General features: G+C 38.1%; 1 protein-coding gene across 2 annotated transcripts; it reads right to left on the bottom strand.

Moving 5' to 3' along the window:
• Positions 1 to 1,116: 1,116 nt before the first annotated feature.
• wdr44 (WD repeat domain 44) lies at positions 1,117 to 19,195 on the bottom strand. Of its 2 annotated transcripts, XM_084415276.1 has the most exons (20): positions 18,929 to 19,195; positions 18,674 to 18,820; positions 17,416 to 17,449; positions 14,569 to 14,646; positions 13,330 to 13,939; positions 13,010 to 13,143; positions 12,817 to 12,909; positions 10,078 to 10,214; positions 8,838 to 8,921; positions 7,794 to 8,052; positions 7,537 to 7,675; positions 6,452 to 6,516; positions 6,248 to 6,364; positions 5,981 to 6,103; positions 5,041 to 5,232; positions 4,800 to 4,901; positions 4,518 to 4,633; positions 4,293 to 4,420; positions 1,954 to 2,088; positions 1,117 to 1,847 (listed from the first exon to the last, which is right to left on the bottom strand). In XM_084415276.1, exons 2-20 carry the CDS (start codon positions 18,748 to 18,750, stop codon positions 1,759 to 1,761), a joined length of 2,712 nt encoding a protein of 903 aa, XP_084271402.1. In that variant the 5' UTR covers positions 18,751 to 18,820; positions 18,929 to 19,195; the 3' UTR covers positions 1,117 to 1,758. The 2 variants fall into 2 exon arrangements, with proteins under 2 accessions (XP_084271402.1, XP_084271403.1); XM_084415277.1 differs by having other exon boundaries at positions 18,674 to 19,187.
• Between the last annotated feature and the right edge of the window lie 43 nt (positions 19,196 to 19,238).

Below are 19,238 nucleotides of genomic sequence, written 5' to 3'. Positions count from 1 at the left end.
TTAACACACACACATATATATATATATATATATATATATATAAATACACACACACACATATATATAATACATGTATATAAATACAATAATATATACGCACATATTTTATAAACAAAATATTTAATGTTAGATGTGAGTCATCTCGATTAATATATTTTACCACTTATACACACACGTTAGGGTAAAGCATAACAAGTAACGAGTTACGTAATCAGATAACATTTTTTCAAGTAACTAGTAAAGTAACACATTACTTTTAAATTTAAAAATAAAATATGAGTTACTTTTTCAAATAAGTAACGCAAGTTAGTTTGTTTTGCCATTTATTGACTGACAGGTCTCTTGTCCCGATGTTGAGAGAAATCGTGAGTAAGTGCAGAGGCTTTGTGTGCGCTGGGTAAACATGTAGTTCTAGACTAAATGTGAGCATGCATTTACTCATCTCGCTGGCACTAAAACAGATTCAATATTCCTCAGAAGAAATAAAATCAGTGAAATGCAAAAATACTACGCAAACCTCCAATAATTAAATGAAACAAATATTTGTTGTATGCATTTAATCTCACTTTATTGACCAATGTACTTACTGCTGCCCTTTGATGAATCAGTTAAACCATAAACAAATATGACTTTAGATTTTTGTGTTTTTATTGGCGAAGTAAATGTCAAACTTTCTTTTTCTGCATCATAATCTTCTGCAATCAATGACAGACCAGCTCAAAGGTTTGAGCTCTATTGTACACGTGTGAATTTGCATTTCCTTCAGCCTTATTTCAATTTTAATGTGAAAGGGCCTTTACATTTGCCCAAAAGTAGTAAGTAAAACTAAATAATCAAGCCCAGCCCAGGTGAGAAAAAGCAACGCAAAGGTAATGTAACACATTACATTTATTAAAAAGTAACTAAGTAACAGTTACTTTTTGGGGGCGTAACACAATATTGTTATGCATTACTTTTCAAAGTAACTTTCCCAAACACTCCACACACACACAATTGGCGTATACATTGGCTTTGCTCTAAACATACAACAAACCCTAGAAAATATTTCTTTTGTTCAAAAATCTCTGTGAAAAACATTTTTACTGCATACATAGAGATCAAAACAACACAAGGGAATATCTTTAAACATATTTTTTTTATTTCTGGAGTCATACATAAAATCAAGTTCAATTATTTTTACAACAAAATAACACTGACCAAGATTTTTAAATTGAAATGAGTTTAGTTAGTGCCTATGATGTTTTCCAGAAACCTTGAGTTTGGGGTTAAAGTGTGGAGGAGGAAATTAGTTTGTGTGTGTGTGTGTGTGTGTGTGTCTGAAGGGCTGACCACCCGTGTCTCTCATATCCATTCAGTCTCCATACAGGCTTGCAGTTTCACTCATCCATTAAAATGGCATCACTGATCTGTGCAATTTAAAGCCCTTTTGTGCATGTACAGTAACAATACAACAATATCTCTCCAAACAAAATCAAATTAAAAAGAAAGGAAGGTAAAGAAAGATGCGTTGAGCTGTAACGTCCGTCCCTGCTCCTCAACTGTCCCCACCTTCCAACTTCCTGGGTCCCTGTTCTCTGTGAATAAGGCGGGGCTTATAATCTCCGCCTCTCAGAGCACTCTCCAGCAGCTGATTGGTCAATGAAGGGGGCTCAGTTAGATGTAAAGTGGCACTGATTTTGCTTTAGCTCTGTCCGAAAGCTGAGAGGAGCTTTTACATTATTACATATACTTGCTGGGTGTCATATTCAGCACAAGCACTCAGTATTTCTTAACATTGACAAAAACTTTAATGGCTCCGGTGAAATCAGCAGAGAGCAAAACTTCAGTGTGATCTGTTTTCAATGCCCCTGAGGACAAGAAAAGAAAAAGAGTGGGTTACTTTTGTTCACTACTACCACATACAGTGCACTGTTGTGATTTCACAATGCTAGTTGCCATAGTTACAGTCAGTACCTGAAGGGATGGTCTCAGAGTCATCTGTGCTGTCACTCTTACAGTCGGAGTCTGCCTTCTCTGTCCCCGCCTCCTGAGGCACGATGAGATCCGGATGCGGAGCAAAAATGGCCGAAGTCACCACGGCATTATGAGCTACAAATCATAAGGCAGAAGTCATTAAAAAAAAATTACAGACAATAATGCTTGTTATGGCAGCACATTTGGGGGGAAAATCCCGCAAGGTTTGACGTGCCTGTTTGTAGGACTGCACAATTTGGCCAAAATATTTGTGATGATATATCAATACGATAATAATAATAATAATAGTAATTATTATTATTATTATTACTACTACTACAACTAAATAAAAAAAGAATATTAAGAAATATTACTTATTTCACTGTTAAAAAAATTATTTTACATTACAAATGTAAAATTATTATACTAACTAACTAATTTATGGCGGTCTTAATTTCTTCATTTTTAAACGTTGAGTCCGTGCCGACGACTTTACTTCAGAATTGTGAAATGGAATATATATATGACGTCATCAGACAAGGACCACCATTCCAGAGGGGCAGCAAATTTTCTGATTTTGACTAACACAGAAAATGTGGTCAAATTTAATTTCATGCAGACGGCGAAAAACCCTTAAAGGGATAGTTCACCTCAAAATGAAAATTCCAGAAATGCACCGATTAGAATTTTCTAGGCCGATTCCGATTTCCGATTTTTCATTGAGTTTGACCTGCCGATACCGATTTTAGCCGATCCCGATTTAATTTTTTTCTAACCACTTTACAGCACACACAAATATTTATTTTCGATCTTTTCTTTAACCCTTTCACGCGCAAGTTTAAAATATTCTAACTGACACCCCCACCCCAGAGTGAGTTTTTTCAAGGCGAACGTTCCCTTTAATGTTTCCATGGCGACGCGTCACGCGATACACCGCAGCCACAATAATACTGTATGACAGATGTGTCGCTTTTATTTCGCTTTTCCTTTTTTATTCAAAATATTCACAAACTTGCTTACCATGTCATCAACTAGCCTATCTGATATTCCGATTCTCAAATACGTGTAAGTGAGTGTGTTTGGTCGTTTAAAAACCTTTATAAATAATCTTGATCTATAACATGAGATGGGCGAAATAAATGCAAGAAAGTGGCCGGTGAACTGAAAAGAATAGAGTAAACTTTATAGTTACTTCCACTAATGTTTGTCTGATATGAATAACACATGTCGGCAAATTATATTTGAATAGATTGTTATTGCTGCTTCCACAGACATCAGTTAAAATAAACATTATGAGGTTGAAAACACTGCTTAGTTGTGATATATGACAGCGCTGAACGCGTCCGACTCTGGCTCAGCGCCAGCAAACGCGCGAAAGCACAGTTTGAATCTGACAGTGATGCGACGTCACTGAACATTCTAAATGTGGAACATGTGTGAACATTCACACCGTACTCTCAGGGGCACAGAAATAAAAAATCCCATATATGAGACCGTACCGCTCAAAAGGTTAATCATGCGGCGCCCGAGTTTTAAAATCGGCATATGTCAGACTGACCGGCCAGTCGCCGGTCATGGCCGATCACGTGAAAATCGGCCAATTCCGGTCACCAGCCGATCAATCGGTGCATCTCTAGAAAATTCTGTCATCCTTTACTCGCCCTCAAGTTGTTCCAAACCTGTATGAATTTCTGTTGATGAGCCCCATTGACTTCAATCGTTTTTTTCTATATATATATATATTTTTTATATTATGGCAGTCAATGGGTCATCAACTGTTTAGTTACATTCTTCAAAATATCTTCTTTCGTGTTCAGCAGAAGAAAGAAATTCATACAGGTTTGGAACAACTTGAGGGTAAGTAAATGATGACAGCATTTTCATTTTTGGGTGAACTATCCCTTTAAAGCTTTTAATCCCTTTTGTTCAACAGCTGGTTTATAGGTGTTTATTTCAAGTTTGGGAAGATGGTTGGTATGCGTTGCATTCTCAAATGCACGTTATAAGAGACCCAACACTGAGCAAATGCAGAGCTGAGTTCAGGTGGAGCAGCTTATACTGCAAACTGAGTCGCAAAGAGACTGAAAACACTGGATCATGAGCTGCTCGAGTGTAAAAGACGTGCTTTACTCTGAAACTCACTGCGCATATATTTATTGAATTGAATCGCAATCTTTGCGATTTGAAAATCACACTAAGCCAATCACATTTTTTGGTTGTATTTCCCAAAATACCGGTTGTATGCAGCCCTAACGATCATTCTTATTAGTTCTGAACGTGGCGGCTGTGTAACCTTCAGTCAGTCAAGCATGATTCATAATATGATTCCATCATATTACCTTTGATCCCTTCCCAGAAGTCATTGCGGTCTCTCCGCACAGAGGTGAACTTGCTCAGGTCGTGGTATGTGCTCCAGATGTACACATACTTGTCCTCTGAGCCGCTCACAATGAAAGAGTAGTCGTGACTACAAGAACAAGAGGACATATCCTTGAGATTCACTCAGAACTTTCAGTAGAAGTGTAAGATCAGAGATGGACATCTTTCAGGGTTGCTTCTCTCACCTGAAGCTGGCTTTGATCTGACTGCTGCTGTTCACATAGCCTTTGTACTTCATAGACAGAGACAAATCTCTGAGGTCATACAGGCGAATGCGAGAGTCGTTTGACGTCACCAAGATCTGGAGAGGAAAAGGAGATTGGCATTAACTGAGACTGAATGATGGAACGTCACCTTGGTATGAATGACAAATGTTATACTGAAGTAAAGAAGTAAAGTTTCAGATCTAACTGCAGTCTTTTTCTATTTTCAGTCTTTCCTCTTTCATGAACACATCTGTGTCTTGCCTTGTTCTCTCCTGGCAGCGGCTCAATACCGGTGATTTTGCGGCCCACACGATTCCTGCCTCTCGTGGAGCGAACGTGGATTTGGGTGTGATACTTAAGGCGCTGAGCCGAACATGATGAAAGAAGAAACGAGTGATTAATAATCAACTAGTTATAGATAGATTTATAAATCAATGGTGTTCCTCCATTTTAAGTGAAAATCATTGTTCCCATCTTTAAGCTCACAAGAACAAACACTCACCTCTGTGTCATAGAAAATGCAGCGCCCATCGTAGGTGCCGATAACCGCATATTTTCCATTCTGGCAGAAGTTAGCTGCTGTTATCAGACGCGTCTGTCCGTCTACCTCATTCCACAGTGCCACTTTCTTATCTGGAATATTCCATAACCGCAACTTTCCATCCAAAGATCCGCTCAAAAAATACCTGTCATCCTGAGAGAAAAATACAGGCATTAAAACCAGTGTTATTTTAGTATCACATAAAAAAAGGTAATTTTTGTCTTTTTTTAAATGTCTATATAGCTTTTATTAAGTTTTAAATTTTAGTTTATTTAGTTTTAGTTATTTTAGTATTTTACTTAAAGGGCTAGTTCACCCCAAAATAAAATTTCGACATGAGGGTGAGTAATTTATGAATTGTTGACTTGGCAACTTTCTGAAATAAAATAAGTTTTAAAATTAATTTTTTTTTATTCAGCTAATGTTTTAAATGGCATTAGTTTGAGGTCAGTAAGTTTTTTATTTTTTATTAATAGTTTTGTTCAAAAGGTTTAACAAAATCGACAGTAAAGACATTGTTACAAAGAAATTCTATTTCAAATAAATGCTGTTCTTTTGAACTATATATTCATGAAAGAATCCTGAAAAAAATGTATCACATTTTACAGAAATATATTAAGCAGCACAACTGTTTTCAACATTGATAATTAGACATATTAGAATGATTTCTGAAGGATCATGTGACACTGAAGACTAGAGTAACGATACTGAAAATGCAGCATTGCATCTCAGGAATAAATTACATTTTAAAATACCTTTTGTAATAATATTTCAAATATTTTCTTTATTTTTGATCTAATAAATGCAGTCTGGTGGGCGTAAGAAATTTCTTTCAAAAACATCTTACCAACCCAAAATTTAAAGAGTAGTGTATACCAGAGTACACAAGCAGCACACTCACCCTGGGATGAAATGCAATGGCTGTAACGAAGTCTATATGCTGAAAACAGCAGAGACACTCTCTCCTGGAGATGTGCCACAAACGAACCGTCTTATCCATTGATGATGACAGCAGGAAGTAGTTCTATTCGGAAAAGAACACCATTACAGTATGTCAGATTGCGATTCATTAAATTGAGAATTTCAAAACGTTTTCCACGCTCAATTCTTTATTAGTCTTTTCATACAGTTTTCCTTCAGTGGAGCACTGATGACCATAACCTCTCACCTTCGACCAGGACAGATCCAGCAGGTCAGCCGTATGACCCTTGTACTTGCAGAACGGAACCTGCCGGAATGGCAGATTTCTGTCCTCAGTGTCTGCATCTTCCACTGCAGCACCAAACTGAGCAACAGAAAGCAAAAGAGACATTTTAGAGCTTTAAATAGTCATTAATCAGTATGAACTCTAAAACCTGAAAAAATGCTTTACCCCTCCTTCAGTATCTGATTTAGAGGAACACAGACTCTCCTGAGAGGGAGACGGCGACACACGTCCTGAGAGAGAAAGAGAGAAACCAGAAACTCTTTAAAAAAAAGGAAACCCCCCCAAAAAAGTAAAAAAATAAATGTAATTACAGTTATTTGACAATAATTGTGTGTGCCATGTATATTTATGTTTATTAGAGAATTGTGCCATTAGCTTAGCAACATGCCAAAGCCAAATTCTTCTGAAATCTCTTGTGAGTGTCGCCTCCCATGCAGAGTGCCTACGTAGAGCGCACCAAATCAGTCACTTATGAGGTTTCAAGTGGGTTAAGATGCTTTCGAAGGCAGTACACAGCTCACAGAGTTTTAGAACAGTTACAGTTGTTTTGCATAAGCTCTACAAAAGCAGCAACACAATTGCGCTGTGATTTAAAAGCCAGTTGCTTTCATTGATTTTCAGATGAAGTGTTTACTTCCTAGACAACGATTAAGTTGTATCTAAGTTAGATTGTAGCTCTATTAATATGTTTCATACTTTTTTTCTCTTTTTAATGCCATTCCAGCTTCTATGGCTATGTTCATGGCGAGAGCATGGTGGGTTTAGGTATAAACTTTTAAACTTAAGTCTAAATTTTGATTTACTGGTTTAAAAACCTTTTCAAAAGGATCAACAGAATAAAACAAGTTTCTCAAAAGAGTAAAAGTATTACAGTCCAGCAAAATATGTTTAATGGACAGAGGATTCAGATAAGATGAACACTTTGGTGAATTTTCTCCTGAGAGTAAATAATTATGTGCGAGTCTTGAATGTCCCATGCGGCATTGTGTGTAAATGTCTTGATCCCAGCGATTATTAAAATGGAATATATGTTTTTTCCCAACATCAAGATTAATTTCATGTAGTTTGTTGTTTAAGCACTGATAATACATTTCATTCAAAACAGGTCATTTCAACACTTCAATGTGTCTAAATACTTTTTGGGGCCACAGTATTTAAATTATAGGAAAGTTACAGTATGTTTTGAATACAATAAAAAATCTTTATATAGTAGTCTTCATTTACAATATTGTGCACGTGTGCATGTTTACCATCTGTGTTGTATTTTATTCTCATGTTGTTGAAATAGTCATAGGCATTTTTTAGGACCCATATCCGAACCACATTATCCTGTCCCGCTGTAGCCAACAGCCGCCCACAATGAGAGAATTTCATTGTCCAGACGGCACCCTGAGAGAGGAAGAGAGGGGAAGAGGGAGTGGTCAAATCACTAAATAATTAACTAACTGCATCACAAATCACAAAATAGGTTAAAGTTCACATTAAAGGTCGCACACGCTCTCCTCACCATGTGTTCTCCACTCAGGTCCTGCACTACTTTGATTTGGTCAAAGTCAAAGGGCCCTTTGAAGCTGTGAGCTGCTTTAAACTTGACCGGTCGGGTGTACGGCATCCCCTCGTCATCACTGGATGATGGGTCGTCCTGGTCCGTGTGGAATACTTCATCTCGAACGCTCTTGACTTTATTCACAGCTTTCTCTCCATATTCCTCCGCCAAGTGCTTTGCTCTCTTCACCGATTTGCCCAGAAACTTCTTCAGCTGTGTACTGAGTGAAGGATGAAGAACAAACAGGTGTCTAAAATCATTCTCACTGGACCCTCTAGCTATATATATATATATATATATATATATATATATGAATGGTAATTTAATTACAATGAGATAAAAAGTTATGGGTCAGTAATTTACAAAGAAATGACTGCATTTATTCAGCAAGAATGCATTAAATTGATCAAAATTGACAGTAAAGACAATTCTAAAGTTACAAAAGATTCCAATCTCAAATAAACGCTGTTCTTTTGAACTTTCTATTCATCAAAAGTGTATCCCGGTTTCCACAGAAATATTAAGCAGCACAACTGTTTCAACAAAACCAAATCAGCATAGAATGATTCAGATGATTTAGCAGTAGAGTACATTTTTATTTCAAATAAATTTTGTTTTTTTGAACTTTCTATTTATTTAAGAATCAACAAAAATGTTAAGTAATCTTTCTTGAGTAGCAAATCAGCATATTAGAATGATTTCTGAAGGATCATGTGACTGAAGACTGGAATAATGATGCTGAAAATACAGCTTTGCCATCACAGGGGTAAATTACATTTTAAAATAGAAAAACATTATTTTAAACTGTAATAATATTTCACTATAATAATAATAATAATATTTTACTGTATTTTAATCAAATAAATACAGCTTTGATGAGCACCTTCAAAGCACTTTCAGCGCTTTAAAAAGAATCTACCAACCCCAAATTTTTGAGCAGTTGAGCACAATTTATTTTCTCAAATTATGATTTTTTTTACAGTTATAAATAAACATCTCTCTTACGTTCTCTGTTTCAGTTTCCCTCCATCTGTGTCTGTAAGGGCAGGCTGGGACTTATCATCATCATCCGACTGTGCTGCATCATTTCTGCCAAGAAAAAAGAACGTGTGAGATCCCACCCTAAAGCGTACAGAGCTACTGGCTTTAAGACAGGAGTTCTCTTTAAACCCCTTTCAAAATTAGGTTGCATTTAATCCTGATGTAAAATGAGAAATGAGAAACACTGATCCAGGACCAGATCCAGCAACCCAACTGTTTCAGATTAACCACACTAGTAGAAACTACAAAACTGTTATCAGCTCAGCATTATGAAGCACTTCCTGCCAAAATGTTCGACTCATGTTTGAGGGGTTTCAAATCAGAAGAGAGCGGGAGAGGAGAAGGGATTACATGCCTTCTTCCTTCAAAAGAGGAAAAACAGTCTGTAGGTTTCATTCTGACTGATAAAACGAGGGCAGATGAAAGTGTGGCGAATCGGATTACTGGTAGGATTCAATCCTGTTGCCTAAGGGCCCCATCACATAAGCACAAGCAGAGTGTCATAAAAGGAAAATTATCCTTGATATTACACATGAAGTGTAAATTCAACTCAGAAGAGTTCCACAACTCTGTGATGGATTGTGGATTATATGGTACAGTAGGACATCTCAGGCCTCATGACATCTTGAGCCCCTTTCACACAGCGCGATGATCCCGGCAAATTGCCAGAACGCCTTCTGTGTGAACGCAAACACGACCCGGGATTGATGCCGGCATCGATGTCAGGTTGGGGACCTAGTAACATTGCCATGTTCAGTCCCGGAACGCGCGCTGTGTGAACAAAAGCTGTAATAATGGCGTGTCGTAGTGATGACGCTGAAGCCAGGATCGTTCGCCAGCTAGTGAAACGGTACGTAAAGTTTATGATCGAATCAGAGAAAAAAAATGCACAAATGTGGTTTTATTAAGCAAACTTAAGATGCTGCTGAGACATTACAAGTCACATCGATGTCACGTGTCTTTACGGGTTGTGTGTGAATCTCTGATTCCGGAAAATCACTGGCAGTGTGAATGAACTAAAATCAAACGAACCTGGGTCAAATCCCGGGTCACTTTATCCGTGTATTTTCCAGAATCTCTCTGTGAAAGGGGCTTTGGAAACTCATCACATTTTTCAAAGAGCCCTATCAGATAACTTGTGTTTCTATGTTTCAGGTTGAAGTGAAGCATTGCTGGTGCATAATGGAAAAAGCAGTTCTCTTACGAGATATACTCCTTGGTTCTCCTCATGATGTGCAGTGTGAGTGGGTTGATTCCAGTGGGGAGTTTCTCTTCTGCCTGGATCAAAGGGATCTCCTCACCAGTGTCCAGATTCTTGATCATCACACTTGCAAGAATCTCCTGTACAACAAAAAACACACGGATTACCGCCTTGAGTAATAATCATTATACTATAAGTGATTCATAGAAGCACAAAGAAAACTGCAGGAGGCCACATAAAACAACCAGTGAAAAGCCTGAATGAATGAATGAACAATCGGTCATCCTCCTAATATTCTTCATCAACTTAACTGCTTTTCAGATAATCAGTAACAACTGCTAGCACTAGAGATGTTTAAAAACAGCCGGTGATCAGTGCCGATTATATGCTGTGAATCAAAAGGGTGCAGTAAAACATGACCGACTGCAACTCACACTGTGTGTGAAGAAAATCTCTCGTGTTGAGTTAGTTAGGGCAAGTTAATGCATTAACAGCTAAAAACAGCTAAATAAAAGCAGGCTCTATTTGACCCTATGAATCACCTGTAGTTCAAACCAGGGTTGCCAGGTCTGCAGTTTTTCCCTATACTAAACATTATTTGTAGCGCGCCTCTCATCCAATAATCGCAAATAGCTCTGTGCTTTGTTACTTCTAAAAAGAAACAAAGTGTCATCTTTCAAATTCAGTCCATTCTTATGACGAAATTCAAGCAGTAATATCTCGAGTCTATTCTTCCACTTTAATACAAATTATATCTAGAAAAACATGCATGAATATCAGAAGGCAAGTTGAAAGATCCAGTACAACTTACCGAAACCCGTATCAAATCTCATGTAATCACTCAATCAGCGTTTCAACCGTGAAAAGATGTCAATGAAACAGCTTGTGAACAATATTACTTAATGTTGCATTTCCCTCAGGAAAGTCATCCGTTTGTTAGCTTTTTTTTTTTGTGGAAAAACTAGAGAGGAGATTGTTTACTGTTAATTATATATGTACTGTATGTTTGAATAAATTTGCCATGAAGACAAGTGCTTATGAAACCTACCTTATATGTATAACTGAGTTGTATACAAACATTTCAACTTTTATTTGAGTGTAAATATTATATCTGGAAATAAATAGCAGTTGAATATAATACATACCTGTCAACACTCCCGTTTTCCCCGGGAGTCTCCCGTATTTCACACGCATCTCCCGCCCCCCTCCCGTTTTGTTATTTCTCCTGTGAAACTCCCGTAATTTGTATGGCCCAAACGTCGTTATATGAATAATCACATCAATATATTATTCCAAGGTTGTCCAGTTGAAACCCATCCTACTCGCGCAATCAACACATCATACAAATTTCAACCCATTTGTGAGCTCAACCTGGCAACCTACAACCCAGTTGTGCCGTCGATATCTGCGCAGGTAGTAGACGCGGGAAGTTGAATAAGCGTTACTGGTTGAAATGGGAAAAGACTCAGTGGTAAGTAAATATTTAACGAAATTAACGCTTTTAAACCATTCAAGCCATATCTTACTTATTTCATAAAACTTTAAAAGCGGAAAGCGCATCACTCATTCCTGAGAATACATTTGACATCGCAGTCTGACCTTGACGGATATAAATATCCTACGCCAAAAGTAGCAGAGAAAAAGTCTCAGCTGTGCTCAGATTTGTAAACCGTACAGTTGCTTTGGTTTTTCAATCCGTACCCGTTTCGCCCCGTGGCTCAAAAGGGACACAACAAAATAGAACTATACAGAAAAAAAAAAACTACGTACAAGGTAACAGTGAACAAATTCATAATCCGTGCACGCTTTCGCAATCGTTGTTTTGTAAATCGTTCTTTCGCAATAGTTGTTTGTAATATTTAGTTCCTGTGAAAAATTGTGAAATACTGTTCCAATAGGTGAAGTTACACAACAATATGCTGATTGATTACATAACAATATTTGGATGTAATATTCAGTTCCAGTGAAAATCTGTTCCAGTTGATGGGAGTATACACAGGTGATGTGTGATATTCAGTACCAGTAAACTCCACCCGCTGGAACAGTTTCTTACAGTAAATGAATATTACACAACATCACCTGTTCAGTTTTGCAAACTGTACTCACAGATTTGTGGCCTATACCTTATTTTAGAAATCTGTTTTTCTGTATATTGATTTATTGTGTATTGTTAAGATGAATACAACTGTCTTAACTGAATTTTTCTATGATTTGGCGATGGGGTGTGTAATGTATAGATGACATGAAACCGCATGTGGTTGAACTGAAACCCCCCCAGGTCTCCCGTATTTTGGTACCCAAATGTTGACAGGTATGATATAATAGCTCTGTTGTTAATTTTAACCTCTAATATTATAGTGTACCAAATGAGAGGGTTCTCTTTATAGTTTGCAGCATTATTTGGGAGATTTTTTTTTCCCATAAGAAAAACCAAACTATCGGTATCGGGCGATATCATTCTGAATAATCTGCTATCGGTATCGGCTGAGAAATTTCATATTGGTGCATCTCTAGCTGGCACCGTATTAATATTCATAGGCCATGCTAATAAAGTTTAGAATGTGTCCCTCCCACTTTCCAGATCATAGAATGCTACAAGAATAAGTCCTAAAACCAGGAAATGAGTTCCGGTTCAATCATCCCGAAGTCAGTGTTTTTTTTTTTACAGGTTTTCTGGTTAAATGCCTGAAAAATGTCTGTGGTTAACACAAGATATTATATGTGTATATATAATGACATTACCTCATCTGTAAGCTCTCTGCCTGAGTTAGATCTTGGTCTTTGAGGTCCAACGGTCTCGCTCCCATTCGAATTTGATGCCTGCTCGTCATTTTCCTATTCATACAAAATTACAGACACAAATGTATGATTTAAAATATTCAGTGTGAAATCTACATATTTATAATATTTGAAATGGCTATATTTAAATTCAAACCTGTGCAGTGACTACTTTATCGCCACTAGTGGCGCTAGCGAGGTCCAGGGAGTGCTGGAATTCTTTAGTAATACATCGTACTGTGGCATTTGGACTGACCAATCCACACAGCTCGTCCGCTGGCTCTACAGAGACTGACAAATCATAGAGCACGATATTGCTTGAGTCATTATATAAAATTTCACATTCATTTTATAACAATAAGAAGTGGCAATCACTATAGGATGGCACAAAGATATGGTCATCAAAAAAAGTAACAGAGCAACATTTTTACATGTTAAACCAGTGACATCTTTGAAGAGAAAACTCAAACAACATACCTTCTAGGCCTGTTGGTCGCATCACTTCCTGGGATTTTTTACTAGCTGAAAAGCTGGGCCGTGAGGGGGGAGGCGGCCTAGGAGGTGGAGCCCCGGTGGGTGGAGGTGGCCTTGAGGGCGGTTGCTTCTTGGTGCTAGCTACAATGTCTGGCTCCACTGTAAACTGTCTGGGAGTTTTGGAAGGGCCAGGGTCATCTGCATCAGTCATAGGGACTTTCTCTAGAATATCAGCAGTTTCTGCACAAGGCAGGGAGGCGGGTTGCGACGGTTGACCCAAAGCACTTGTAATGTCAGGAGGGGGTGACATAGCCTGGTCCTGACTCGCCTGGGCGGAACCAGCCACATCTGGTGCTCTGTCCTCAATGCCCTGTGACCTCACTTCCTTTGGTCTTACATCAGGCAGCTGCCCAGTGCGACCAGAGTCATGTGGCATCACATCAGGATCCTCTGGAGGCACCTCGGCTACCTCGGGAACCAGGTTTTTTTCAACACTGTAGCCTTCTGCTTCTGCCGTCTCCCCCTCAGAGGAAGCTGCACAGGTCTCCTCTCCTCTCAACAACTGATCTTCCACTCCACTCTTCTGACTCTCCTCTATAATACTGTCAATGATCTGGAAAGAGGGCCAGTCAGAAAATTGTGCTTTAGCATTCATGTAGAACGCATCTGTACATCAAAACAAAAGCTTTGTTTACACTGGGCATCTAATCTTATAGTGTTTCCCTACAACATCAATAATGATGTATGCTTACAGAGGTCTCAGGGTCCACGTTTATTGATCAAGAAGAGTTTGGCATCCAGCCAACTTGCAATAATACATACTCATCAGGAGGAGCAAATTATCAGGAGCTTTCAAACAAATATATGCATTTTAGTTTAATGGCACGAAACATTGAGTTTGTTTTGATGTGCAGCCTTTAACGTCGTCAACAGAATATACATTTTCTCTTCACTTCACATTTATTTAACAAGCTATTTATTTTGCAATGCAGCAAGTTGTGTTTTAATATTTGCATTAAGCATTTATCCTGCTGGGTTTTAACTGACCCATTGACATAGACCACTTAAGAGAAATGGCCTGCTTTTTGGGCAGACATCCAACAGCAAGCACACTAGAGAGCACAGCATGCTTCTGTTATAAATTACCAATAAGTGAAACAGAGGCAATGAAAAGAGAGGGAGTAGATAAAGAATTAAAAGGGGCAAGTAAGATCTGTAAGGCTTTATCATGCCCAAACCCACCTGAAGAGAATCGTCATGGCGGGGTTCTGGCTGAGCCAATCCAGCAGTGACTTCCTCTACCACATTCTCTGCAGGACCCTACAGCCAATCAAAAGCAACAGATGAAAAACCACCCAATTCTCAAATTCAAACCCTTCATGTAGCTCATTTACAGATTTTAAACACACACAAAAAAAGTCAATTCAAATAAGAACAAAAAATTTCTCCCATTTCAAATATTATTTAAATGTATATTTATTTAAATGCATACTTTATATTGCACTGTCGTTCAAATGTTTTGCGGTAGTAAGAGTTTTTTATTTTGAAAGGGATTTGTTTTTAATTATTCAGCAAGGACATTAAATTGATCAAAAGATATTTTGATAAATCTTGATAAAGAATTTAAATAAAATTACAAAAGATTTCTATTTCAAATAAATACCGGTACTGTCCTTTTGACCTGTCTATTCATCCAAAAATCCTGAAAAATATATTTCACTGTTTTCACAAAAATATTAAGCAGTAAAAACTGTTTTCAACATTGATAATAATATGAAATGTTTCTTGAGCAACATATCAGCATATTAGTATGATTTCTGAAGGATCATGTGAAGACTGGAGTAATGATGCTGAAAATAAAGCTTTGACATCACTAAAATAATTTACATTTTAAAATAGACAATTTTATATTGTAATAATATTTCACAATATTACTGTTTATTCTGTATTTGAGATCAAATAAATGCAGCCTTCCTGAGCATGAAAACTTTTTTCAACCCCAAAGTTGTGAAAAGTAGTGCATTGTATATTATATTTTAAATGCATAATAATAATTTTAAAATATTAAACCATGTATAGTTTATATTTATTCTGTTTACCAAAATAAGTCCTTCCCCAAACAAATTTATTTGGTAATATTTTAGAGATTATAATTCATGTCCTCACAAAGCCAAACAGAGTTCCAGAATTTTCACAAAAGTAATTGAAAATACTATAACAGCAGTTGAGCTCTGGTTTGTTGGCCAGGATTAGTTTTATTTAAATGATTAAACGGAGCTAGAGCAGAACCTCAGACCTTTGGTATCAACCTCAGATCATCTTTCCTGCACTCATGTGACTAAAGCACTTCACCAAAAGGTGAACCATCACCCTACTAAGACTTATGACTCAAACAAGACCCATGCACTGGCCAGAGCAGAATCAGATTCTACAAATCCCCTGCACCTAGCATGTTCATTTATTAGCCTACATATTTTTGCTCATGTTTTATTCTTTCAATTCTGCTTAAGTTCACCCAAAAATGAAATGTCTGTCATTAATTAATGTCGTTCCAAACCCATAAGACCTTCGTTCATCTTCGGAACACAAATTAAAGGGGTCATATAATGGTACACTGTCTATGAGCAGAATGGCGTCTAAGCGATTGTGGTGTTCTGTTCTTGGGTGTAATAAGGAACACAGCAGTCATTTTTGATGTTCCTAAATCCGATCCGCTGAAGACGCAGTGGCTGAGTTTGTTTTCGAAGGGAATATTCCCCACGATCAACAGCAATGCTTTCATGTTTGCACGAATCATTTCACACACCAGACTGCTTTACAAACGAGGTCAGTATAAAGCTGGTTTTGCTAAGAAGCTGCTCCTGAAAAAATGATCGGTACCAACTATTCGTGTTCCTGCTGCACCTCCAGAAGAAGAAGTGAGTGTAACGTTTTATTAACCTTTATATTAATATTTATATTAATCTTTGCAAATCGCTTGTTGCACGCTTCACGATGAATGAGGCTGTTTACACTCAGGGTACATTACGGCATGTTTTCTATATACGACATTCTCAATATAATTCATAATCCCACGTTTATAATGAACAACGCATTATGGTTATTGTGTTACGGTGTACGCACAGAACAGAGGGGCGGGGTGAGCAAAGCTCATTATCATTTAAAGACACATGCACTTAAACGGCGTGCTGAAAACAGAGCTGTTTTTGACCAGGTAAAATTAGTGTTTTCTTACAATACTAATGAGAATTTTTAATTAAAGTATATTACAAACTTTTAATTTAGACCCTAAAGAATCATATTAGCTTGTACACAAATGGCATTATATGACCCCTTTAAATATTTTTGATGAAATCCGAGACGTTTCTGACCCCCCTTAATGTTATTAAGCGAAAAGGTTTAAAACAAAAACAACAGCTTTATACAACAATTTCTTCTCTTCTGTGTATTGACAGTCTCTGACACTCTTCATGTGAGCACCTTGACACATGCATGAGCTGCTGACGCAGGAGCCGGCCGATACTGAGCCGACTTTCTGACGTAGAACCCGGAAGCGCTGCACTGTGTTTACAATGTGAACAGCGTCAGAGACTGACACAGAAGAGAAGAAATTGTTGAATAAAAAGACAAAAAGGTCAATGGATGTTTGCCCACAATTTTTTTTCCCTGTCTCTTCATAATATTAAGGTTGAACCACGGTAGTCATATGGACTATTTAACAACGTCTTTACTACCTTTCTGGGCCTTGAAAGTGGTAATAACGTCACAGTCTAAGGGGGGTCAGAAAGCTCTCAGATTTCATAAAAAATATCTTCATTTGTGTTCAGAAGATGAACAGAGGTCCTACGGGTTTGGAACGACATGAGGGTGAGTAATTAATGACATAAATTTCATTTTTGGGTGAACTATCCCTTTAACACAATTTACCAACGCAATCAAATTGGCAGACTCTGTCTGGACATGGGCAAATGTTCATTCTCACAAAATTCTCTTTAATAATAAAAAAAAAAAAAAATAAAAATAAAAATAAAAAAAAAAGGCATTGTACACAGGTAGATTAAAGTGTAAGTGAAAACAGGAAACTCTTACCCCTGGCTGAGGAAGTTCAAACTTTGCAGGTGACCTACAAGGAATAAAAGAACAAAGAATCAAGAACACTGGTCCCCAGGGGCAAGATTCATACTCATACCACTCATATCATACATAACACAGAGCTCCATTTTGACATAGCATATATGCTCACATACTTCACTTGTGCAAAACATACGGAATTTCAGTCTTCATACGCTTAAGCACTGTATAAAGTCTAGTTTAGACTAATTAATGAACGTCAATAAAGTTGTGTATATAGAAAAAACAGTCAGTGGATGTGAGGGCTCCTCCCAGCACTGAGCTAGCCTGACGCAGCATTCATGAACAGACAAGCCCCTCAAACACATTCATAACACACCCTTTAACTAGTAACCCTAAACATAAGCACAGTGACCCAACATACATTTTTAAACCAGCCCTCAGCCACCACGGAAGACACTGTCAAAACACTCCTCAGACATTGTTACAGCTCTTCTCACACACACCTCTGACCCAGCCATGCTATGATAACAACAAGAGCAGGCGGATGTTCCTATACTTGATAAAATGGAGACTCCTTCTTCACAAAAGAGCAATTATTTTTTAACCTTAAGTCTTCAAATCTTTGTTCACATTGAGTCACTGGGTTTCTGAGTCATTTTTTCTGAAAAGAGCTGTCATGTTTGTGATAAAAAAAAAAAAACTGCCTGTTAAACTAGCCTGAGTCTAAATACATGTAAGACTGTCACTTGAGAAATGCCTAAATTAGTAGAATTTTTTGAAAAAATGCAAACTGGACGACATTTCTTGAAGGGATAGTCACAGTTCCCACAGAGTGCAGATTGTCATTATGTGCATATCCTCATGTTGTTTCAAACCTGCATGACTTTATTTCCGCATAGGAACACCTTAGGAAAGGTTCTGGAGTGTGAACTATTCTTTAAAGCATTTTACCGCATTTAAAACCTTTTGGTTGAAGTGACAACACCAAAACAACATGACAGCAACATCCTCTGAACGCTACGTGTCACAACGATATCGTGGCCTTGTTTCAAACCCTCTCAGCTGACTCGACCGTTTACTTGTGTAAGTCATATGACTTTATATATCTACATAATAAATGTTACATGGCAGTACCGAAGCAGTAAATCTATAAACAAGCAATGGGGCAACTGTTGACAGTTTTGACAGCTTCATTCTAAATCACGTAACGGACATCAGACATTTAACTAACGTAATAAAACTAATAGTTTCCATAAACTGAATATAGACTCACGCATGAGGTGAGGGAGTGAAGTTGACATCCTCCGCCGCATCGTAAAACTCCTCCGTGTCGCTGGTGTCCGACGCCATCGAGCCCGGGCTGCATACAGAGGCCGCCGCCACTGTTGCGATTTCAGCGAAAGGGGGGAAACTCCCAGAGCTTGTGAAGCAGGAGGCGAGAAAACAGACGTCTGATAAATTACTGGATTTGAACTAACGTTAGGCGTGCGTCTATGGCATGAGTGCTGGGAGAGGCCGCTCCGCTCACCTGAATGCACGATAACGCAAGCAGACACACGGCCTAGATGACAAGATCTCAGACGGCGGGGTTGAGTATAAGCAAAATCAGCCGGTTATGTCGATCTAATCAGGGGCAATGCAATGTTAAGGTCCGGCCGAGGCTGTCCATGCGCACTGTCAGTGATCCTGGCATATCAGGAAGATCCCCTACCGGGATTTACGATCGAAAACAAACAGAGAGGAGGAAGAGAAACAGCGACAGGTCTTCTCGCGTCCACCGAAATCTCGCAGGAACATCTCGCGGGGTTTAGACTCGGGGGCATGTTTCCGTTGAACAG

Source organism: Rutilus rutilus (assembly GCF_951802725.1).
Source record: "Rutilus rutilus genome assembly, chromosome: 7".
Taxonomy (NCBI): Eukaryota; Metazoa; Chordata; class Actinopteri; order Cypriniformes; family Leuciscidae; genus Rutilus; species Rutilus rutilus.
The sequence above is the reverse complement of the archived record's forward strand: the minus strand, read 5'-3'. Positions and strand labels throughout refer to the sequence as shown.